Source organism: Artibeus jamaicensis, unplaced genomic scaffold (assembly GCF_021234435.1).
Source record: "Artibeus jamaicensis isolate MK-2021 breed Jamaican fruit bat unplaced genomic scaffold, CSHL_Jam_final contig_585, whole genome shotgun sequence".
In the NCBI taxonomy this organism is placed as follows: domain Eukaryota; kingdom Metazoa; phylum Chordata; class Mammalia; order Chiroptera; family Phyllostomidae; genus Artibeus; species Artibeus jamaicensis.
The window spans coordinates 1352582-1378979 of record NW_026521894.1 but is presented as its reverse complement, the minus strand read 5'-3'; the positions used below and the strand labels follow the sequence as shown (position 1 = coordinate 1378979).

Here is a 26398-nt window from a genome sequence, read left to right as displayed (position 1 = left end):
AGGGATGGGAAGGGAGGGAGAAAAGAGAATAATAGTGTTCGGATGGGCAGGGTAGGGTAAAACGACAGCTGAACTACAACCCGGAAAAGATGGCTGATGTCAAAACAGAGAGCCGAAAGGGTGGGCTTTATATGCATAGCAACCTGAGCCCGAGGAGAACCACCAATGATATATTGCCACTTTGTTCAAAGGGGACCAATCCCTAGCTCCCACAAAGAGAGCCAACCAAAATAAAACCCTGCCACATTCCCTGCTTGGGCGTGACTTCTCTGACCCCACCCTGCGGACCGGGGAACCTCGCCCAGGCCAGCCTGCAACCCCAATAAAGCTCTATACTGCCTAACTTATGGCTGATTGGCATTTCTTCCTCGGCGGAGCCTAAGAAAACCTTTCAAATAGTTCTTGACATGTAAGAATATATCAAATTAAAATATCAATCTCCACAAATAAATAAAACATTGGAATATAACCATATTCATTTATATGACGTCTATGACTATTTTCACATTAGAACAGCAGAGTGAGCAGTTGTGACATAGACAAATGGCCTGCAAAGCCTAAAACATTTACCACCTGGACCTTTACAGAAAAAGTTAGATGGACCCTGTTTTAGGCCATCACATGATTAAATGTTTATTCTCCTTTACCCTACTACAATATCAGGTAGGAGGCTTTCAGCACAGGTAACAGAAATCATGACCCAACCTTGCTTAAAGAATAAAAAACATTTATTATTGCTCATAGACAAGCTCCAGGCATGGTGTAATCATTCTTCGTGTCAGTTCTCTTGGTTTTGCATTTTATATTGATCGTCTGTTCTTAACTATCCTTCCTTTGTAGACATATTCTTTTAAATTTGATTTTCTTAGTCTCTAGAATAAATAAAACCTCTCTGACAATGTGGAGATTAGTACCTAGGGATTTCACATATTTAGACTTTAGCAAATACAGTTAAAGAACAAGTTAATCTGATTTTTAATTACATAATAAAGTGGGTGGACACTGTTGGTGCCACATGCAATGGTCATGTCCTAGCCATCGATGACATCCACACTGAAATCTTTGACAATGTCCTTTATCATAAGAAGTCCCCAAACCTCTCTGTATCTGTGTGCATCTCCCTGATGTTTTCTGTCTTAAGGGTGACTTTTGTGGCCAGGCTTCTTAGAAAAAGTCATTTAATAGCTTTTTGGGATTTGGGAGGCTTTCAAGATGGCGATGGAGTAGAACAGAGCACATACCAGTTCCTAGTACAAAAGGGAGAGAAACCTGTCTGATCAGAGGAGAAGCCAGCAAGCCAGCAGTTGCCAAGCATATATGAAAATAAGGGACCAGAAACCTCGAGGGCCATGGAGGAACCAGATGGTAGGGAGACAGCATTGGTACAGCAGTCTTGGGAATGGAGCAAAGAGGAACAGCAGGAATCTCCAGCGGTGCATGGTTGGGGGACTAGCTCCTGGCGGCGAGTGCCCAACGGCGCCTGGGCCAATGTTCAGCACCTGGATGGCTCCCTCCCTGGGATCTTTCTGCCAGTGCCAGCCAAGTGGCCCAACCAGAGAGGAGCAGAGGGGATTATAGCCTGTGCACAGTTCAGGGACTAAGTGCCCGATATGCAGTGTATCTGGGCAAGTGCCTGATGGCGCCTGGGTCAACCTTCAGCACCCAGACGGGTTCCCCGAGCTGCTCCACCCTTATGATTTTTCAGCCGAGGTTGGCCAGGGAACCCAGACAAACACAGGAGCAGAAGGGATTTCAGCTCGCGCACAGTTCAGGGGATCAGTACACACCACGCAGCAGGCCATGATGCGTGCACAGAGTTTCTAGGTTGGTGCCCAGTCCTCAGATCCGCTCCCAGCTTCCAGTCCATCTCCCTCAGACTATCTGGAGGCCCTGGGCGCTGAGGGGTCCTGGGGAAAGAGCTGAGACCCTCAACCCCCTCCCTTTCTGGCCAAGCAAGGCGGGGTGACAGGAGAGACTCGTTTTGATAGAGTTTGCGGAGAGGGTGCTGAGGACAAAGGGCCCCAACCGAAGACTCTGTGGTTGCCAGCCCAGGAGAACTGATAGGTACAGCGTGGGGCTCTGAATCCAATAGACACAACAGCCTGGTCTGCTTCACACCCAGCTTGGCAGCGAACCCGAGATTGGGCAGAGGGCCTAGAGCTTCCCCACAGAACGTGGGCAGGTCTGTGCTCAATCCCAAGGGAACCAGGCAACTAGGCCAGTGCAGGCGCCCGCAAGCACCACAAACCAGCCCCTGGTGGTAACCTCTGGGTGGGGAGCACTGTAAGAAAGTCCTAGCTCCCCGTTGTAGGCAGCTGGGGGAGAGGCGCCAAGTGTCTGGCTCCTGAGAGAGGGCTGGCAGAAAAAATCACAACAATCGACCCTCAGCCAACTGCAGCCAGAAAAACCAGTTCGGCTACTTTGAAACCAACAAGTCACGTTTCCTTTTTTGTGGTTGTTTTGGGCTTTTTTCTCTTTATTTTATTTTATTTTATTTATTTATTTATTTTTAATATTTTATTTATTTATCTTTAGAGGGGAAGGGAAGGAGAGAGGGAGAGAAACATCAATGTATGGTTGCTTTTTGTGTGTCCCCTGCTGGGAACTGGCCTGCAGGGAACTGGTCTGCAACCCAGGCATGTGCCCTGACTGGGAATCGAACCTCGATTGTCTGGTTCGCAGGCCCGCGCTCAATCCACTGAGCTACACCAGCCAGGGCTATTTTATTTTTATTCTTCTCTCTTTTTTTTTTTTTTTACTTTTCTTTCTTTTTCCATTCCTTTTCTTTCTTTTTTTTTTTTTTTTTGCTTTTTTAAAGTAATTTGTTAGTTCTTTTAAATTTTATTACTGTTTCATCTTTCCATACTTTTGTCCTCTTTTCTCGGATTTTCTGTTTTATTCCTTCTTCTTTTCTTTCTAAACTTGTGCTCTTTTTTCCATTCCCCTACCCTTTTTTTTCTTCCTTTTATTTCTTTCCTTGTCTTTTCTTTCTTTTACCCACAAGAGTCACAATCAACTTGAAAATACGAAAAGACCAGAGCTGGACCCATAGAAGAGGGCTCCTAATAGTAGAGTCAGAGAGACAAATTGAACTTTGCTGTAGAAAAGATGCCAAAAGTTGCTGCACATTTGAGTAGGTGGAAGCAGAGAACGACAAGATAACCAAAAGAGACTGTACCACTGAAATTCACAGGCACTCCACCACAGATATTCACACCATAAACCCAGGGTGTCAAAACAGATTAATCTAAGAAGCTGAGGCTAACAAGAAGAGTCTCACAAAGAATGGGAAGACAAAGAAACAATCCCCAAATGAAAGGAAAGGAGGAACCCTCAGAAAGAATGTTAGATGAAATAAAGGCAAGTCAACTATCAGATACTGAATTCAAAGCACTGGTTATCAGGAAGTTCAAAGAGCTTACAATGAGCTACCAGAAACTACAGGGGAGCTATAATGATCTCACCGAGAACTATATCAGCATGAAAAAGGAAATGGAAACTATCAGCAAGGGCCAAGAGGAAATGAAGAATACAATTTCTGAATTGAAAAACACAGTAGAAAGCATTAAAAATAGGGTAGATGAGACAGAAGATCAGATTAGTGAGTTAAAGGACAAAGTAGAAAGCATCTCACAGAAGGAACAGGAAATAGAAAAGAGGCTCAGAAAGAATGAGGAGGAATTAAGAGAAATCAAGACAATATGAAACTTAATAATATCCGAATAATAGGAATACCAGAAGGAGAAGAAGAACAAGGAATAGAAAATGTATTCCAAAGAGTTATGAGAGAAAATTTCCCTAAATTGATGAGAGAAAAAGTCACAGAAATCCAGGAATCACACAGAGTCCCAATCAAGAGGAACCCAAAGAGGCCCACTTCAAGACACATCATCATCAAAATGACAAAATTCCAAGACAAAGAGAGAATCTTAAAGGCAGCAAGAGAGAAAAAAATTGACATACAAGGGAGCCCCAATAAGGTTAGCTACTGACTTCTCAATGGAAACACTCCAAGCAAGAAGAGAAGGGCAAGAAATATTCCAGGTAATGAGAAACAGAGGCCTACAACCAAGGCTACTTTACCCAGCAAGGCTCTCCATCAAGACAGAAGGCCAAATGAAGAGCTTCCAAGACAAAATAAGTCTTAAAGAATATGTTGCCACCAAGCCAGCTCTACAAGAAATACTAAAGGGACTGCTTTAAGGAAAGGAAGGAAAAGAGGGAGACAGAGAGGAACACAGGTACAAAAATGGCAATGAATAAGTACTTATCAATAATAACCTTAAACGTAAATGGATTAAATACTCCAATCAAAAGACACACAATAGCTGCATGGATAAGAAAGCATGACCCTGACATATGCTGCCTACAAGAGACCCACTTCAGGACATAAGACCATCACAGACTAAAAGTGAAAGGCTGGAAACAAATTTTCCAAGCAAATGGACAAGAAAAAAAGCTGGGGTAGCAATTCTCATATCAGACAAAATAGACTTCAAAAAGAGGGCCATAAAGAGAGACCCAGAAGGTCACTTCATAATACTCAAGGGAAGAAATCACCAACAAGACATTAACATCATAAATATATATGCACCAAACATAGAGGCACCCAAATATATCAAGAAAATCTTAGAGGACTTCAAGAAAGATATTGACAGCAACACAATTATAGTAGGGGATTTTAACACCCCACTATCAAAAATGGACAGATCTTCCAAACAGAATATCAACAAAGACATTGCGGCATTAAACAACACCCTTCATGAAATGGACCTAACTGATATATACAGAGCCCTTCATCCCAAAGAAGCTAAATACGCATTCTTTTCAAATGCACATGGAACATTCTCAAAGATAGACCACATGATAGGACACAAAATGAGCCTCAACAAATTCAAGAAAATTGAAATCATACCAAGCATTTTCTCTGACCACAAGGGACTGAAACTGGAAACCAAACCCAAAGGAAAAAACCCAAAGCACCCCAAATCATGGAGACTGAATGGTATGCTAATAAACAATGAATGGGTCAAGAATGAAATTAGGGAAGATATCAAAATGTTTCTGGAAACAAATGAAAATGAACTCACAACAACCCAAAACTTATGGGACACAGCAAAGGTAGTCCTGAGAGAGAAGTTTATAGCAATACAGGCCTACCTAAAGAAGATAGAAACATTTCAAACAAACAACCTAACCCTACGCCTGGAAGAACTCGAGGAACAACAACAAAGACAGCCCAGAGCAAGCAGAAGGAAGGAAATAACCAAGATTAGAGCAGAATTAAATGACATAGAGACTAAAAGCACAATCCTAAGGATCAATGAATCCAGGAGTTGGTTCTTTGAAAAGATAAACAAAATAGACAAGCCTTTAAGTAGGCTCATCAAGAAAAGAAGAGAGAGGACTCAAATAAACACAATAAGAAATGAAAGAGGAGAGATTACAACTGATACCACAGAAATAGAAGGGATTGTAAGAAATTACTATGAAGAACTGTATGCCAAGAAATTTGAAAACCTAGGGGAAATGGACACATTTCTAGAAAAATACAATCTTCCAAAACTTAATGAAAAAGAAGCAGAAAATCTGAACACACCAATAACAGCAAAAGAAATTGAAGCAGTAATCAAAAAACTCCCATCACACAAAAGCCCTGGACCAGATGGTTTCACAGGAGAATTCTACAAAGCATTTGAATTCTTCACAGACTATTCAAAAAAATCCAAAAGGATGGAAAACTTCCAAACTCCTTTTATGCAGCCAGCATCATCCTAATTCCAAATAGGATGTATCTGTTGTGTCCAGATAGAGAGACAACAAAGAAAGAAAACTTCAGGCCAATATCGCTGATGAACATAGATGCTAAAATCCTCAACAAAATATTGGCAAATCGCATCCAACAACATATCAAAAAGATCATACACCATAACCAATTGGGTTTCATCCCAGGGATGCAAGGATGGTTCAACATTCGCAAATCAATAAATGTAATTCATCACATAAACAAATGCAAAGACAAAAACCACATGATCATATCAATAGATGCAGAAAAAGCTTTTGATAAGGTACACACCCATTTATGATGAAAACACTCAGCAAAGTGGGAATAGAGGGAGCATTCCTCAATATAATAAAGGCTATATATGAGACACCTACAGCCATCAACATACTCAATAGCCAAAACTAAAACCTTTTCCACTAAGATCAGGAACAAGACAAGGATGTCCACTTTCACCTCTTCTATTCAATATAGTATTGGAAGTTTTAGCCACAGTGATCAGGCAAGAAAAGGACATAAAAGGCATCCAAATAGGAAAGGAGGAAAGAAAACTGTCACTGTTTGCAGATGACTGCCGCAGCCCGCTGCGGCAAGGGTGGTCGTGAGGCTGAGCGAGGGACTGAAATAAAGGAGAGGACCAAATGCTCTGCTGGCATAAGGCAAGTTTATTGCGCAGTCTTCTGGCTTATATAGAATCTTGGATACAAAGGAGAACAAAGGAGAAGCCTTCTGGCACGTAGCTCACTTCCTTGACCTACAAAGTTTATCTCTTCCCTTAGAGTCCTGACGTTCCCAAGCTAACATACTTTCTTGGTACATGATGCACAGGCCAAAGATATGAGTTGATGGGAGAAGCGGCTAGTTTCTCAAGGGGTCAGAGAACTGTTACAACCCAAGATAGCCCCGAGGCCGGAAACCAGGCCCAGTCACCACACCCGCAGTGCTAGACCCTATCCTCGACCCCTCACAGGCCTCTTGGGCCCCAACAGATGACATGATAGTGTACATGGAAAATCCTATAGACTCTACACAAAAACTGCTCAAACTAATTAATAAATTTGGCAAAACAGCAGGATACAATGTCAATATCCAGATATCAAAGGCATTTTTGTATACTAACAATGAATCAGTAGAAGCAGAAAGCAGGAAAAAAATCCCATTCGATATAGTAAAAAGAAAAATAAAATATCTGAGAATAATCCCAACCAAGAAGGTAAAAGACCTGTATGCAGAAAACTACACAGCACTGAAGAAAGAAATCAGGGAAGACACAAACAAATGGAAACATATACCTTGTTCATGGATTGGAAGAATTAACATCATCAAAATGTCCATACTACCCAAAGGAATTTACAGATTCAATGCAATACCTATTAAATTACCAATGGCATATTTCACAGACATAGAACAAACACTTCAAAATTTATATGCAACCGTAAACAACCCCGAATAGCAGCTGCACTTTTGAGAAAGAAGAACAAAGTAGGAGGGATGACAATACCTGATATCAAACTGTATTACAAGGCCACTGTAATCACAACAGCCTGGTACTGGCATAAAAACAGGCACATAGACCAATGGAACAGAACAGAGAGCCCAGAAATCAACACAACTCTCTACAGTCAATTAATATTCGACAAAGGGGGCAGTAACATAAAATGGAGTAAAGATATCCTCTTCAACAAATGGTGTTGGGAGAACTGGACAGCTACATGCAAAAAAATGAAAGTTGAGCACAAACTTACGCCATACACCAAAATAAATTCAAGGTGGATAAAAGACTTAAATATAAGCCGTGACACCATTAAAGTCCTAGAGGAGAACATTGGCAAGAAAATCTCAGATATTCCACGCAGCAACATTTTTACGGATATGTCCCCTAGAGCAAGGAATATAAAGGAAAGAATAAACAAATGGGACCTCATCAAAATTAAAAGCTCCTGCATGGCTAAAGAAAACAGTATTAAATTTAAAAGACAACCAACTGTATGGGAAAACATGTTTGCCAATGATACCTCAGACAAAGGTTTAATCTCCAAAATATACGAAGAACTTACAGGACTCCACTCTAAGAAGACATCTAACCCAACTAAAAAATGGGAAAAGGACTTGAACAGAAACTTCTCCAAGGAGGACATACAGAACATCCAGAGACACATGAAGAGATGCTCAATATCGCTAGCTATCAGAGAGATGCAAATTAAAACCACAATGAGATACCACTTTACACGGGTCAGGATGGCTATCATAAACAAAGCAACAAACAACGAATGTTGGAGAGGTTGAGGGGAAAAGGGGTCCTTAGTTCACTGTTGGTGGGATTGCAGACTGGTACAACCATTATGGAAAAGAGTATGGAATTTTCTCAGAAAAATAAAAATCGACCTGCCTTTTGACCCAGCAATTCCACTGCTAGGTTTATATCCTAAGAATCTTAAAACATCAGTTTCTAAGAACCTATGCACCACAATGTTCATAGCAGCACAATTTACAATAGCCAAGAGTTGGAAGCAACCTAGGTGCTCATCAGTAAATGAATGGATCAAAAATTGTGGTACATATACACAATGGAATTCTATGCAGCAGAGAGAAAGAAGGAGCTACCACCCTTTGCAACAACATGGATGGAACTGGAAAGCATTATGCTGAGTGAAATAGGCCAGGTGTTGAAAGACAAATACCATATGATCTCACCTTTAACAGGAAGCTAAACAACAAAACAAACAAGCAAGCAGAATAAAAACAAAGACACTGCAATAGAGAACAAGGGGACAGTGACCAGAGGGGAGAGGGAAGGGAATTTAAGGGGGAAAAAGGGGAGGGATTTTGAGGAATAAGTATGAAGAGCACAAGGACAAGAACTAAGGGGGGGTGGAAATGGGAGGGAGGGGAGAGCACAGGGTGGGTGCTGGAATGGGAGAAATAGTCAAAAAGCTGTACTTTAAAAATAACTAAACAAAAATTTTAAAAAATACATAAAAAATAAATAAAAATGCAAAAAAAAAAAAAAAAGCTTTTTTGGACTTGGAGGGCCCTGTGAATAAAAATGTCAATGGAGAAGGGGTAGGAGTACTGACCAAGGGTAATGATGATGGCTGTGTTTTTGTCACCTGATATCTGATCTACTACCTAAGGAGTATAATTGTCATCTGTCACAGAGTAGAGTTGAAGAGCAATAAAAGGATAACTATATTCTTTTTACTTTTCCCCCCAGAGAATCTGTGTGTTTTTCTATACCCAGAAGTAAATGTTTCTTAAAAATTCCTGTTCCATGAAGATCAAAAGATTTTTGTACTGGTCAAAAAAATCAAATCTTTTACCTAGAGGCAATAATTAATATTTTAAAAATTAATATCCTATCATTAAAAATGTCCACCCACATGGATTATTTCTTACTGGAACAGTTTAGGCCTCCTATTCATATGTGTGAAATGTCAATCAAAATGTAACATTTTTCAATGGAATTTATAAAGCTGAACAACATTTCTTAAGAGAGAACAAAATATATTTTAAATTAAAAGGCTCAAATCTAGAAAGCTAAATGAAATTAAAAAATGGGCAAAATGAGAGAATCGAAACCTAGTTAAAATACTTTAAAATTGGCCTGAATTTTTAAAAGAATACAAAATAATTACCTACTTTTTACTACTTTAAGTAACAGATCCACTGATACAGTGTATGGTCCCTCAACAAGTAAATGAGTTTCCCTTTCAAACAGCCATTTATCTTAATTATATATAACTGAATCTGGTTGCAAAGTGTTGTAATTTACCTACTTTCTATAGAAGAGGTCCCCAACCCCTGGGCCTTGGCCCGGTACTAGTCTGTGGCCTGTTAGGAACCAGGCTGCAAGGGAAGTCTGCCTGAGCTCTGCCTCCTGCCTCAGATCCCTACCCTGACTCGGACTCCATTGCCTGTAGTGTCTGTGGTGTTAGGGCTGAGATGAGACATATTCACACGGACTACTGAATCCTGTGGAGGAAAAGGGACAGCACAGCCACTCTTTCAAGAGGAGAGCACCTCGACCCCTGACTTAACAAGCTTTTATTGGTTTTAATTTGCAAAGGAAACCGGTGTATATGGAAAGCTCATCAATCCTTGTCGGGCAGTAATGATCAAATGGATAACATTCAAAGAACTCTGAGGGCCTATTTTGAGTCAGGGTCAAATAGCTAAAGGGCCGTAAAACTTCCCATAAAAAGGGAAACAAATTTTTTTCATGCTTGGACCCTTATCATTTAAATTGAAGGTATTAGGAAAGCAGGTTTCACAGGATTTTATGCATTCTTTCTTAGGCCTGATTACCCTGGGGAACCTGCCCTTTCCAGCACAGGGCCGCACCCACCTCCAGCATTGTTTCAGGCTTAAGGCATTGTTTCAGGCTTAAGTCAAGTGGGGGAAGTAAGCCAGCCAAGAGATTAGGAGACTTCTTGCAGACAGAATAAGGACTCAGGCTATGTCGAAGCCTAGGGGTGAGGGTCCGACACCCCCTTTCTCTATGGCCCCCCAAGTCCTTCCCTGAGGGTGCCTTTGTGACCATGCCTGTCATAGGTCATCCCTCCCTCAAGGAATCTTACCTGTCATTGTCTAAGTGGTCACACAGTAGGGGCCAGGCAGGGTGAAGTAAAAGGGGACAGAGGCGGTGCTCCTGCCAGGGGGATAAGCTTTGTCTCCTTAGTGGCTTAAGGTCCCAAGGTCTCTCACTCAGCCTTAGCCATGGTGGGTTACAGCTTCTGAAACCAGGCAGGGTGGTTCCCAACACTACCCCACCAACCGGGAGCAACTGAAGCTGCGTGAGTTCTGCCTCCTAACAGTCTCCCACCTAAACGCCCGACCTGTTGGAAAAACCCTGGTGCCAAAAATGTTGGGACCCCTGTTCTATAGTATAACCACCAAGGACAGGAATCTCCATTCCAACTTGGCATTTCTTTTTTATATTTTTACTCTCTAGTAACAAATATTGTGGTGATCTTGTTAATATAAGTTAAATATGCAGCCTTCTTTCTTTAAAAATTTTTTTTTACTTTTTATTCCTCATGTGAGGATATATTTATTGATTTTTAGAGAGAGAGGAAGGAGAGAAACATCAATGTGGGGGAAACATCAATCAGCTGCTTTCCATAAGCACCATGACCAGGGATTGAATCCCTGACTGGAATCAAACCCACAGTCCTTTGGTGTACGGGAGGATGCTCCAACCAACTGAACCACATGGCCAGGGCTCCAGCCTTTCTTTCTTCCTCCCTTTCTTGATCTCTTTCCCTCTTCCTCTAACTCCTGACTTCTTTTTTTCCAAGTACTATATATATATTTTTTGATCACCAGTTTTGTTTTAGCTACTTCTCATTCTTTTGAGAGATTTTGAATCATCTGGATTCTTCCTTATTCATTTTCCCCCAGATCTAGTCATTGTCTAAGTCTTCATGTCCTCTCATTTCTTTGTCATCCTTGCTGATTCTGTGGTGATGTAGGCTTTTGTCTCAAATGTGAAAATTAGTGGTCTGCCAGTTGGGTCATTGTATGAAATCACTTACCTTTGTTCTATTAATAAAGGAATAATCTTATTTTTCTACGTTTTTTTTTCATAGGACTATTTTAAAGTTAAAAGCTGGTTTAAAGTATAATATGTGTACAACTTAAAAAATTCAAACAGTATATACCTAGCTTGAATTAAAATTATATAGGATTTTGTTAAAAGTGACATAAAGCAACCAGCTCAAACCAGTATTCTGAGATTTCTCAATAAGTTTCATTAGAATTACAGGTTCTGCCTTCAATGTTACTTCAGGTAGCAATGCAGCAAAAGTTTTGCTATGGCAGAGTAAAGGTCATCAGGCTTGTTACCTGTAACGTTTCCTTGTCACTCACTGTGCCACACCCTACCACTGAACCAATGCCTCCTATTTTAGGTTTTGTTACATCAGTACTTCTGTGTTGACTCACATTCTGTATTGACAGAAAGCAAGTAACAGTGACTTAAATATAAATTTATTTGTCTTTCATTTAACAATGACAGAGTGAGCAGTTTAATATGATGTTGTGTGCTTTCAGAGACTCCAGTTTCTTCTATCTTATTGTTCTACCATTCTTTTCTTTTTCTCCTGGAGGGGGGCTGATCATCTTAATTTATTATTTTATTACAGATTTATTGAGGTATAATTCATATGCTTAAAACTGCATATACTTAATGTATACAGTTTGATCAATTTAAACATATGGGTATACCCATAGTACCATCACTGAAATCAAGGTGATGTTCTTAACATATGATTTTAATCTCATGGTCAAACATGGCTCTTTCATCATTCACCATTGTGTCTACAGTGTAGACAGTCAGTAGAAGAGAAATGGAAGGGGAAGGCAAGTTGTTTTACTTTGAAAGACATGACCTAGAAGTTTCCCATATCACTTTCTGGCAAAAATCTAGTCATAGCCACACCTTGATAAAAGGAAGGTTGTGGTCTTTATCTTGGTGACCATGGACCCAGACAAAATTATGGTGTTCTATTACCAAAGAGGGAGGAGGGAATGGATAATGGAAGACCACCCACAGTCTCTGCTTTATGCTTAGCCACCCATAGGACTTAAAGCTTGGTTGCCTATGTACACAGAATAGTACAGCAGAGTTTTACTATATTTGTAACTTGTGGGCAAAATGGTCCTGGTGGCAGAATTGGAAAACTCTGAAATAGCTAAGTCCTGCTGATTTGGCTTGGTAAAAAAAAGAGAGAATCCTGTGAGTATGTTTGGCTTTTAACATGACATTATTGAGCTTCTGTGAGACTTGATGGCACTGCACCATAGATGGTGGAATACCCTGGAAATTTAAGATTCATGCCTATTAGATGTTCCCTATCCTAATAATGTGTTGACATACTTTGGTGAGAAATAACCTTTGACTTTATTATAATAAACCGTATCTTGAGTAATATTTATGGATGAGAGTTTTCATTTTGCTAAGTGTGAAACTAAGTGTTCCTGAGGACTATTCCAAACATATAACAAATTCTTGATGATTAGTCTTCATTTTTATTTTACTTAATAATATGCTTGACTACTTTTAACAGTATGTTGGTGATAGCATTACGTTTCTATTAACTTCTGATCAAATGGAGGCATAGGTTAACAGGCTTTACCTCCTTGCACAACTACAGAAAAAGTTAAAACTAGATCTCAGCCATAGCTTGTGTGGCTCAGTGGATTGAGTGCCAGCTTGCAAATAAAAGGGTCACTGGTTCAGTTCCCATCAGGGCACAGGCCTAGGTCTTGAGCCAGTTCCCCAGTAGGGGAAATGTGAGAGGCAACTACACGTTGTTTGTTTCTCTTCCTCTCTTTCTCTCTCCCTTCTTCTTTCTGAAAATAAATCAATAAAAATGAAATAAATTAAAAAGAATAAAACTAGATCTCAAACGAATAACTCAGAAACATCAGAAAATTGAGCTGTATGGAAGTCCAACAACCAAGGATTAAAGAACTCATATTCATCCAAGTGGGTAGGAGGAGCAGAGACTCATAGACAGGTGGAGAGGCATGAGACATGGTGTGGCACAGAGAAGCAGTGGAACAGGACGGTCCCACATTCACATGTAGTGGATAAAAATTGGGAGGAATCCTAGCCCCAGGCCAGAGCACACAGCCCAGGGTTCCAGTGCCAGGAAGATAAATCTCCTTAACTTCTGACTGTAAAAATCAGTGGGGGTTGGGGGAGAAACAAGGATTTTCAGGAGACTATGCTTAAAAAGGCCCACACAGACATAGAAGTTACACAGACTCACTCCTTCTGGATTCAGCACCAGGGCAAGAACTGGAAGGGCTCCAGTCGCATATGGGGAATAAGTGAAGTGACTGGAAACAGGGTGAGTGCATCCAGGAGCCAGGTAGTGGCATTGTCCCCTCTCTGAGCCCTTTCTCTACACAGATCCACAAGGTGGTGAAGTGGGTTGCCCTGCCTGGTGATTGATTACCTAAGGCTCTGCCCAAATTATAGGTGCCTTTTCTACAATAAGCCACACTGCTAAGACAGAGAATCAAATCCACTCTACCTAATACATGGAAACAAACACAGGTAGGCTGCCATATTGAAGAGACAAAGAAATCTGGCCCAGATGAAAGAACAGAACAAAACCCCAGAAAGAACTAAATGAAACAGAGATAACCAGCCTATCAGATGCAGAGTTCAAAACACTGGTTATCAGGATGCTCAAAGAACTCATCGCATACAGCAATGGTGTAAAAAAAACCCAGGAAGTAATGAAGTTTAAGTAAAATAAAGAAAAATCTACAGGGAACCAATAGTGGAGGGGATGAAGCAGAGATTCAAATCAACAATTTGCTTCTGTTTCTATATTTATATGTCTACAAATGTATGTCATGTGTTTGTGATATTTTTCTGAATCTGGATAGTATTGCTAAAATTAATTTGTAAAAGAGTTCTATTTCATTGGCCTAAAGAAAAATAAGCACTAACATAAATTGAGTATTCAAAAACCTCTCAAAAATATAGAAAGTAACCCAAATGCTTTCCAAGTTCATGTGACCTGGTATAATCTTTGTTAAGTAAAACCTATTTTAAATTTGTTGGTTTAATTAAAATAGGCTTTTTTTAGTTATCAGCATATAAATGCAGACACATTTTAATTGAGTTTACTCAATTAAACTGTATTCTAATTGAGTTTACTATATAAATAAGTTCATGTTTTGTAACAAATTTTGCCAGCAAGAAAAATAACTTAGAATGATGGCTAATTTGGTGTAATGCCTCATGATATTTTCATGAGTAACCTAAACATAATTGATAAGAGCAAGTGAATTAAAATAAGTGTAAGATAAAATTTATAAATGGATTTTTAAACAGTAAGATATGTCTGCTTAAATACTTCCCCAAATCTCTTTGGTAACCTAACCCTTAGAGTTTTTTTAAGTTAAATAATGGAACTTCATTGAATATCTAGATCATTTCTAAATAACATAAAATACTGACACATTTAAAATTACTAAACCCACTTTGGGCTTCCAATTACAAAGGAACTAAATATATTTGGGGTTTGTTAGTAAACATTTCTCGTGCACTGAAGCACTAAAATACTATGAGAAGCATATACTTCTAGAAATTATGAAATGCATTCAGAAATTTACCACTTGATCTCAGTGGAGATGAACAATAAGATTAATGTTGTCTTCATGCCTGCTAATACAACATCCATTCTGCAACTATAGACCAAGGGTTAATTTTGACTTCCAAATCTTATTATTGAAGAAATATATTTCATAAAGTTATAGTTATCATAATTCCTCTGATGGATCTGAGCAAAGTAAATTGAAACCTTCTGGGAAGGATTCACCATTCTAGATACCATTAAGAACATTTGTGTCAGGGAGGAGGTCAAAATATCAACGTTAGTAGGAGTTTGGAAGAAGTTGATTCCAAACCTCATAGATGATTTTGAGGGGTTTACCATTTCAGTGGGGGAAGTAACTGTAGATGTGGTAGAAATAGCAAGAGAATTAGAATTAGAAGTGGAGTCTGAAGATGTGACTAAATTGCTGTAATCACATGATAAAACTTTAATAGATGAGGGATTGCTTCTTATGGATGGGCAAAGAAAGGGATTTCTTGAGATAGAATCTGCTCCCTGTGTAGATGCTGTGGAGATTGTTGAAATGACAACAAAGGGTTTAGAACATTACACAATCTTACTTGGCAGCAGAATTTGAGAGAATTAACTCCAATATTTGAAAGATTTCTGCTGTGGTTAAATGCTATTAAACAGTTCACATGCATTCTACAGAGTAATTGTGAAAGGAAGTCAGTCAATCTGGCAAACTTCATTGTTGTCTCATTTTAAGAAATTGCCACAGCCAGCCCAGCCTTCAGCAATCAACACCCTGTTAAGGAAACACCATCAACATTGAAGCAAGACCCTCCACTAGCAAAAAGAATATGACTTGCTGAAGGCTCAGATGGCTAGCATTTTTAAGCAATAAAGTATCTTTAAATTAAGGTCTGTACATGGTTTTTTAAAGACATTATACTATTGCACACTTAATAGACTACAATATAGTATGAACATAACTTTTATATACATGGGGAAACTAAAAAATTCCAAGTGACTCATTTTATTGCAGTGTTTCCAGGTGGTCTGTAACTGCAAGATCTCTGAGGTATGCCTATAATCTCATTGATTGAAAAATTAATGTCTCACCTAGATTCTACTCCTAAACTTGAGCCCTGCATATGCAAATGTTTTCAGAGTGTCTCCACATAGAAATCTTCACCCTTAACAGCAGAGGTGTGCCAGGTCATACGAGTTTATGGGAGCCTATATTGCTCATCTCTTCCCAACTCCTGGTCCTGTGACATCATTTTGGTAGCTTCAAAGTGGCCCTGATGGGTAGATTAACATTAGGAAAATCAGGAAGTAGTGCAAACAGGTTTTTCTTTTAACCCAGGAGAGCAGGTTTATCAGTACACTACTGTTCAAAGATATCTCAGTCAACTTGTCCAAGTGGAGTGGTTCATATTTTTCTGCTTCTTCCTTTCCCTGTCTTTGTGAATGGCACTACTAATCAGAAACCTGGCCACTCTCTTGACTCATTTGGCTTCCTTATGCTTATATCCAGCCATCTTCAGACATAATCGAGTCAATGTGCAGAAACTACTAGTTGTCCCTTTCATCACTAGTGATAGGAATGTAGTTGTGCCCAGTGCTTAGCAGAGTGCCTGTCAAGAAAACCAGAATATGTCACCCCAAAAGAAGACTCCTTGACATAAAAATTATTTTGAGCTGAAGGCAATTAAGAAACAGTAAATGAAGAAAAAACTTCTTTTTGGAGATAGACTCTTATCGGTCCAGAGACTGCACCAGAGGAATCTGCAAACAAAACTCGTTTAGCAAATTCTTATTTTCCTAGTTGCACTAGGCCTAAACCAAACCCCCTTTTCTTGTTAATTCTTCACAAATTTATGATTTCTTTATCTAAAATGTATACAAGCTTCCTTGTCTGATTAATTTTATGGCTCTTCATTCTCTTGTGAAGTCTTCCATGTACATATAAAAATTCAGTAAAATTATTGTGCTTCTCTTCTGTTAATCCGTCTTTGTCAGTTTAATTTTCAGCCCCAGTTAGGAACCCAAAGGGGTTTGATTAAAGTTTTTCCTCCCCAACACCTGAAAAAAGCAATATTTGAGATTCTCAGACAACATTGTGTTTGGGTGTGGCCACGAGGCTAAAGTGCCATATCCTGACCTCTCTCTTAAGACCACAATATACCTCCTCCTTGCTCTCTTTTTCTTCCTATTCAATGCAGACTCATAGGGCAGCAACCTAGCTTTGAACATGGAAGTTATGACAATAACTTAACATAACACGTTCTTTTTAAAAAAAAATTTAGACAAAGGAGAAGGGAGGGAGAAAGAGAGAAAAAAGCAACGGTCTGGGAAATAGCGCTTGGTTCACAAGCCAGCACTAATATGACCGGGCAACAAATGAGGTTCTTAAAATTTTTTTGTAACATGGACCCTTTTGGCAGTCTGATGAAGCCCTTGGACCTCTTTTCCAAACAATGTGTTTAAATACATAAAATAAAATATATAAAATTATTTAACAAAAATAATTATGTTAAAGTGTAGTTATCAACATTTTAAATAATCTATTTGGTTATATAGTTGTACAACAATTCTTTATTAACACACTAAATATGATTTAGCAGCGATGTCTAATATTTGATAATAATTTTAAAGTGATGTTAAGCATGGGTGATATTTCCAGATTCTGTAATAACTGTATTGTGATATGAAAATATCTGTGATTTCAACTTGTCACAGGTACTATTAATGCTACTGCACTTGGCTGCCACTATTTATAATTGGAGAGCTTACTAAACATCATTTAGAAGCTAGTGAACATAAAGATATAATTATTTTCCCTCTCAAGTTCATAGACTTCCTAAATTCTGTTCATAGGCCCCTTGGAGGGTACACTGACCCCAGGGTAAGATCACTTGCTGAGGACAGAGTTTTCATGAAAGGTGCCTGGCTTCCTGGATGACCTCAAGAAGCACAAGCTGCCTGAACAGTTCCATGAGAGAGAAATGGACGCTTATTTTGTTTGGGGGAGCATTTTATTTGTCTGTTTTATCAGCAGTTCAGCCTGCCTTCATCTACTATTAAGTATCTCTTCAATTTGTAGTTTTTACCATCATCACTATTGCTACCTGGTACAGATATTGCCAAGGTATTGCTTAATAATAGTAACAGTTAAAAACAACTTTATTGAACTTAAAATGCATGCAAAAAGAACATACACATTTTAAGTGAAGTTTTATGAATATGTATCAAGAAATGTATATACCTGTTTAGTATCAATATATAGAATATTACCATTACCCCCAAAAGATTCCTTTTGTTCCTTCCCTGTCAATTCTGTTACCCTATCATACTTTGTTACTTTTCTGTGTAGTGTTTTGGTATCAGCACACATTCAGAACAAAGATGATTAGAAGCAGCCGCATTGGCCAGCTTTGACTTATTCCTGCAGTGAGTTTTTATATTTCACCATGTTTAATTAAATATATGTTAGATGTATGATATTTGCTATTTTTAAGTCTTCTATTTTATTAAGACAGCTCTCTTCTAAAAACCAGTTTGGTAAGTGTTTTTCATCATTAATGAAACCTGAATTATTGTGAAAGGGTTTTTAAAAATTTATCAAGGTGGTTATAGGATTTTTCTCCTTTATCTTTAAATGTTTTCTAAGCTAAATCACCCTATTGACTGGCTTAAATCCAATTGAGTCATAACATATATTGTATTTTTATGCATAACTCTGTTTCACATGAGAGTACAAAAGAACACAATCATTTTTGAAAGCCATATGGCAACAGGTATATATTTTTAATTGTGTACAACTATGCCCTAAGTCTAAGCAGCCCAAACTGGGTGTATCACAGAAGACACCTTAGTCAGTTCCATAGAGAATCACATACAAAATATTATTGTAGTTGCTCGTATATCTATGTGTGTTACTGTAGGGAATTAAATAGACTTTAATAGCATATCAATAGTTTGTTTCTTTGTATTGCTGAGTAGCATTCAATAGTATGCATACACCACAGTCTGTATAACCATTCCCCTATTGAGGAAGACTTTGGTTGTTTTCAGGTTTGGGATATTGTAAGTAAAGCCACTGTGAACAACTATGTACTGGTTTTTGTATGAACATAAATTTTCCTTTCTCTGAGATAAATGCCCAGGAGGGCAATTCCTGGGTTGCATGGTAAGTGCATGTTTAGTTTTATATTTTAACCTTATATGTGTTTTGATTAGGAAAATTTATTCTCTTCCATATCATATGATCACTGATATTACAGACTTATTTCTCCATCCTATTTTATAAATCCAATCACCATGTCTTGCTTTGTTTCTTTTCTTTCCATTTAGACTACTGTAATTGAACAACAATAAAGTAATAAAAATGTTAATTAAAACATAAAAACTAAAATATAAGAAAACCATAACATATAAAAAGTGTGGGGTTTTTGTTACATTTTTCTCTTACCTATTATAAAAGTAAGATATTTTCTTATGGGCTGCTCTTAACGTTTAAAAATAAAAACAGTAAGCTCAAACTTACACTTTAAAAAATGCATCTAGAACTTACTATCACGACAAATTTTCCTATCATTACACTGTTATCAGTGTATTAGTTTTCTAGGGCTTCCATGAAAAATGTTACAGACTGAGTGGTAGAACAAGAGATATAATATTTTCATAAATCTGGAAGCTAGAAGTCCCGATCAAAATGTTGGTAGGTTTGTTTTTTCTTATTTCTTTTCCTATCTAAAAAATTGTTATTCAAATACAGTTGTCTCTATTTCCCGAGGTCTCTGTCGCTGGCTTGCAAACAAACAGTCTTCTCACTGTGTCCTCACATGGCCTTTCCTCTCCGTGTGCATCCCGGCTGTTTCTTCCTTTTCTTGTGAGGACACCAAACCTTTCTGGGTCAGATGGGGGCCCCACCTAAAGGGCATAGTTCAGTCCATAACACATTTTAATATCACCTGGAATCTAAGTGCTACTATGGATTCACATCCTGACTCTTTTCACCTACTAGATCTGTGACAAATTGCAAGTTATTCAAACTTCTCTGTGCTTTAGTATCAGTAATTTCCAGGTAGATAGCCCATAATATTGTTATGAGGATTAAATGAATTAACATTCGAACACTTAGAATAGTGACTTGCACTGAGTTTAGCAATTATAATTAACTACTACCAACACCACTGTACTTCTATCTCTGCTTGAGGGTAAGTTTTACATATTTCTTCATTCACAATTATAACACTATTGTTTGTTTTTCTGGATTTTTAAACCAATATTGCTTGTAATATGTACTCTTATCTACTGGATTGATTTATCATCTTGTAAATTCTTTAATATTTCTTTTCTAAAGGGTCAATATAAAATTGAATGTGTTTTTGTTTTGCTTTCACAAACAGTTAAGTTTGTGAAAGAATTCTAAGTTAAGTTTGTGTTATAGAATTCTAAGATGAAAAATATTTTTCTTGTAGCTTTGAAGACATTGTTCCATTTTCTCCTTGCATCTAATGTTGTTGATGAAATATCAAATATCAAAGTTAGTATTATGGAACTTTTAAGGATTTTTCCTAAATAATACATCCATAATATTATGAAATTTATGTAGTTCTTTTTATTGTCATCTTGCTTGGCACTTCTAATGGCTCATGACCTTTTAAATATGAGAACTCATGTCTGTTAAATTTTTTTTCATAATTTTGATTTCATTTTCCTTTTCTTTAATATTCTGAAGGAATTCTTGAGTTAATATTTTATCTTACCACTTTGTTGTTTTTATTTTGATTTTCAGTACGTCATTCAGGTTTTTATTTATTTATCACATGTTTAGCTTTATGAGCATCTAGTTAACTCTAAGTATGGCTGCCACATCTTATGTCACTCTGGCAATTATATTTATCTTAAAATCATGTGTAACTTGCTAGGTTTCCTTGCTGTGTAAATTTCTTCTGATTGCTGTGCTTGATGCCTTTCTTTCAAGTATTAGCTGTTTCCAAAATATTGGTAGTTTTTGGTTATGTGTTCATTTTTGAATTGGAGATTCTCTACTAGCCTTTCTGTAAATGTTCTGTTTATTGCATTTTGTGTCTGTGAGAGTTGTGAGAAATATTGCCTGATTGGAAATATTGCTGCGTGCCAACACATAGTCTTTTAAGAGTCCAAGCTTCCTTTTGTTCTAAGGTGGTATTGTGACACTGCTTTTTTTTCTCAGCACAAGCTTATACCTTCAATGCTTTCGTATGAGGAGTGGAGGGTCATACCTCCTGGCTTCTCTGTTAGTCATTCCATGGCTCTATTTTTATCCCAGTGTATGAAACATTTGTGTCAGTCCAGTCCTGAGTTCATTTTGGATTATAGGTTCATACTTTAATACAATCCTTTTTATTTCAGTCTTTGACCATTTTCTTACATACTCTATTGTGTTGAAGAACATTCTTCATCTCTTCTAGTATGGTAATGAAGTTTTATAAATCTTCTTCCAGACATTTCAGTGGACTTATTTGACTTGTGCCAAGTTCACCATTTTGAATCAATTCCACAATTTAAAAAATAGTTTTTCTTATTTATTGTCAGCTTCCTGCTTTATACTGTTAACCTCATCTCTTTATACTGTTAATCACTTATTTATCTTTTATTATTAGAACCTGTTTGTTATGTAACTCCTGATAAACAAAAGGTCCTCAATAGACTGGCTTTGAATCTAGAACAAGTTCTCAATTTTCTAAGGTAGAACTTACTTATCTACAAAATGGGATAGATAAGTATAACTTATTTAAGGTTTGTGAGGATTAGTGTGAAAACATATAATGGCTGCCACTTAGCAGTTCATTTAATCTGTTTTTTTTTTCCCACTGTTTCAGGAGAAATCTGTGAAATAATCAGTCTTCATACAAATTTTTTGCATCCACCTTAACTCATCTTAGTAAATGCTTTCAAAAGATAAAAACACTATTATTTCAACTATTTCTCATCAGAGTATCCACAGAGTTCTGTTTGGTAACAAACATAAATATTGGGATTGTTTACTTCTGTTACTTTCCTGTGGTTTGTAATGACTGTCACAACTACATCTGTAATCTCTCTTATTTATTACTATTCACAGGCAAGTTTACTTTTACAGAAATGCATTAGCCAAGACTTTCAGTTACAGTTTCCAGTTCATGCTAGTAGTTTCCATGCCAGATAAAGGAAAAAGAAAACCTAATGACTCATCTAGGGGTTCAAATAGGGCAATCAATCTTCTTAAGCCGCTAGGCTCTACTATCCTTTTGGATTCACTCTCAGGTTAAGATCTTTCATACTGTAGTCCCAACAAGCATAAGCCATACATGGTCTTTAGTGTTTAAGATCTCATCCACATGCTTTCAGAATTTATGTTAAGTCATAGAAAAACAAAACAAAACAAACAAACAATTCTGATGACTCTGCTAGAACCAATGACTTATACAGGGTGTAGAATGCTTTGATAGATTAGCAAGTTCCAAAGAAAGGCAGTCTTATTAGTAGGATATAAAGTGGACTACATATGTACAGTTCTCCAGGATAAGAGAGACCCTGTTACTAGAAGTAGGAATATCGGTCAGGATATAGAAAATAAATTTTCAATACAAGAGACAATACGGATGAGGGCAGATAAGAGTCATATTTTTTTTCATTTAATCCTTTACCTCTCTCTCTATCTCTAAGGAAGCTTTATCTGAACATTTGTTTTCCCCTCTCATGAGTCAAATAGGGTACTTATTTATTCACTCATTCATTTCTTTAGTTTCATTTGTTTATTGCATTCCTGCAGTTGCAAACTTGGAAATAACTGAGATGCCATGTATAATCTCTCAGCATTGAAGGTCTAGGACTATTTGTAAGTGATAAAGGCATATTTCCTGCCCTCTTGAAATATATAATTTAGTTTCTGGGCTTCCTATGTTATCAGACACATGTAGAGTTATTTATAACACAACATAACATAGCCTTATGAAGATATGCTATGAGTGCACAGAATATGGAATGGTTGAGTATGCCTATAGGGATCTGGGACTTGAAGGATAACGGAGGTCTCTCTAATTGGAGAGAGCTATGAAGGATGTTCTTTCCATTAAAAAATAGCTTGGGCAATGGAGTGAAGTCAGGGCCATGTAGTCAATATGATCCTTACTTATTCTGGAGGTAGGAAACTCATTGAAGGGTTACTTTTAGAGGTTGATTTAGTGTGAGATATGGGTGTTTAGGCTATGCTGGACAACCCTTGTTTCATTTGTGATTTATAGACAAGTTTATTTCTTTGGTTGAACCATGAATACTTCCTGGGCAGGGACCAAATATTATTCTTACTTGTTTTTCTAAGTATGACAAGCTCTTTCCAGGAGCTACTTGTATTAACATCATTGTCCATGTTCTAAAAGAGCAAATCTTTTTTGCAACATAAAGAGTACAGCTAGTAATACATATCTACATTTTTCATTCTCTTTTAAAGCTGCCATCATCAATAGGTAATGAGGAAAAACAATCTCTGTTGCTAAATTTTAATTTCTGAGTTACATATTTATTCTGTGATGCTTTGGTGAATCTTGGAGCATCTCTATCAGACTGTGGATATCATCTCCTGAAAAAGAAGCCTTCTTTACTACATGCCATGTCATTGTATACATAAACATCTAATTCCAAATAGACAGCTAATAGCTACTATTGCTAAAAATACTTAGAAGTCATTGAAATTACAGGTGGTATTGAAACTAGAGATTGGATATCACCCAGAATGAGAGTATAGATAAAACAAAGCAGGATATTCTGCATTTAGAAGTCAGCTAGTGGAGGTGGAACTGGCAGAATGGGAAGGAAACTTTAGGGAGGCAGGAGAAAAACAAACCCTCACAGAAACAAAGGAAAGTGAAGGTTTGAATAAAGAACACATATTCAACTGGGTAAATGCTACTGAGAGGCTGAGTTAGATGAATATAGAGAAGTGGCTATTAGATTTGACAACAAAAAGGTGATCTTAACCAGAACGGTAGAGAACCTAAACCCAACTGGAATGTGTTGTAACAGAGAAGAGAATGTAGTGAGGACAGCTACCATAGATCACATTTTCAGGAAGGTTTTGTGCAAATGGGAGAAGATATGTGAGTGTCTGAAGAGAAATATCAGGATATTTATATTTACGCATTTATACATTTTTCCTTAAAAGTTTTAAAATTACAGTTTACATTTCAGTATTATTTTGTATTAGTTTTAGGTATACAACATAATGGTTAGACAATCATATACACTACAAAGTGTTCTCCCTGATATTTCAAGTACCCATCTAGCACCCTACATAGTTATTACAATGTTATTGACTATATTCCCAAGCTGTATTTTACAGCCCCATGACTATTTGTGACTTTCAATTTGAACTTCTTCATCCATTCACACACACACACATATACTTAAATTTTTGTTTGCAATTTAAGATGCAAACGATTATTAGAGCATGATCTTGTTTCCTAAGGAAATGACCCAGTGAAAAGGAATGGATTGAAGATTGTGACAGTTATCAACTCATTGCTGTCAGCTCCAAATTTACCCTTCAACAATTCCCTGCAATAGAGAACAGAATTCTTTTAAGCATGTCTCCTGTGCTGTGAGCAGTCCTTCAGCTTTCTCATTAGAAGGCATTGGCGGGACATGACAGGAGGAAGGAACCATCCTTCTGTTTCTGGTGGCTTGAGTAGTGAGTCAGTGTTGTGGGTAAGGAGATCTAGTAGAGCTCTTCCCCAGGCTTGTTCCCAGAACCAGGCAATCCCTTGGAGACTTTGCCCCTTGTCCGGGTTCAGCAATAACCTTCCCTGGTCTTCACTACATAGAAGAGGATACCCCAAGGCTTCCTGCCTGTGAAGGCCTCCTGCTGGCATGGGCATCAATTCCCAGGGCATGTAGGTCTCTGCATAGCTCTCCTTTGTCCAGCTCCCCCACCCACTGAGGATGCCCATTTCTCTGCCTGCAGGACAGAGGGTTGCTGCAGACCAGCTATGTGTGGGCAAACCTGCTGCCTTCTCTGTTACCCAGTGGATTAAATTACACCTTCTTCAACTAGGTCTGATCCTCAGCCTTGGGGAAGGCCCCTTCCAAGCTGTTCCTTCCTTGATAACCTCCCTTCACCCTAATAGTACCATATAGGGTTTCCTTATATCTTACAGTCACTCGTGTTATCAGAGTTTAATAATTTTATTTCAAGCTTCCCCTGTTTAGTCCACTGTGTGGTTTCTACCTCCTAATTGAATCCAGACTAACACATGACAAGAAAGATTGTAACTTTAGGAATTCAGCATTAACTGGTTTCTTAGACTATATCACCTTTAAAAATGTTCCTTGGAAAGATACTCATATGTAATTTAAAAAATTTCTTCATGTTCTCAGTAGTTTCAATCTCCATGTGACAGAGTAGGCAGTAGGGTCTTGCTGGGTGGGTGTCTGACTACTCCTTTTCCTGCATTGCTTATTTGAGGTTCAGCAGAATTAGAAATTGCTGGTGATAAGTCCAGGAAAGACTCCAGAAAGGCCAAGACAAAGGCAGTTTCTTGCTCACAGAGCACAGGCTTACAGTCTTCAGTGGGCCATGTTCCTAGACACCTGAAATCTAGCACAGCCAGTTTTGAGCATGCGGGCACTACTGCTGCAGTGTACAGTGCCTCCACTGCAGAGTGCCTCACCATGTACTTGCATCAGCAGGAAAAGCATCAAAAGACTTAAAGGTAAAGTGTATTACCCCTTGTTATTTGCAACTTGCTATTAGTGGAGGTGAACTGGACTCTCATCAAGGCTACAGTTGCTGCTGGTGGTGTCATTCCACACGTCCCCAAATCTCTGGGAAGAAAGGACAACAGAAGACTGTCGAAAGGATGCCGGGGTTTCTCATTTCCTCAGGACCCTGAATACTCTGACAGCCGTCTGGTGCTGGTGATTCCCGTGGACCGCCTCTGTGAAAAATGCAATCTTGCCTTTTTGCAACTCTATTTCAGCAAGTTGGAAGTTTAATTAGCTTTCCAAACAACCATATCTCTGCACTTGAGTCTTAACCATATTTAAGTGTGGCTTCAAAGAAGCTATTGATTCTGAAATAGTGGGTTTTGAATAGTGGGAGTTGACTATTTTTAAAAACTATTTGAAAAAAAAACTAAATAAAGTAAAAAAAATAAAATAGATAAAAACTGGATTTTCATTGTGATGCAGAAGTTACAGTAACAAACATTTGACCAAACGTTATTTCTACTTCTGTGGATAAGTAAGATCGTATCCCTCCCCACTCCCACACCCCCAAAGTCTCCATCTTCTGTTTCTTCTCAGTAGTGTATATTAATTAACATCCTTGTCTCTTGATAATGATTCCCCTGGAATATTTACTTCTTTAAGAGTAGTAGTATTTACTATTACTCTTAGTAGTTTTTATGCATCTTGCCTAGGAATCTATTCTATCCAATCACCTTCCCATTGTTATTGGGACAAAATTCCAACTCCTTGCATAGGCTACAATGCCATAGTAATTTGG

The 26398-nt window shown here is 38.1% G+C and overlaps 1 protein-coding gene across 1 annotated transcript in view; it reads right to left on the bottom strand.

Annotated features, from left to right (window-relative positions):
* Window positions 1-938: 938 nt before the first annotated feature.
* NXPE1 (neurexophilin and PC-esterase domain family member 1) overlaps window positions 939-26398 on the bottom strand; it is a 32348-nt gene continuing 6888 nt past the window's right edge. Inside the window, 6 exon segments of the mRNA XM_053670401.1 lie at window positions 939-1084; window positions 1087-1185; window positions 8797-9005; window positions 9007-9076; window positions 9418-9557; window positions 10654-10729. Coding sequence (XP_053526376.1) covers window positions 939-1084; window positions 1087-1185; window positions 8797-9005; window positions 9007-9076; window positions 9418-9557; window positions 10654-10729 — 740 coding nt within the window.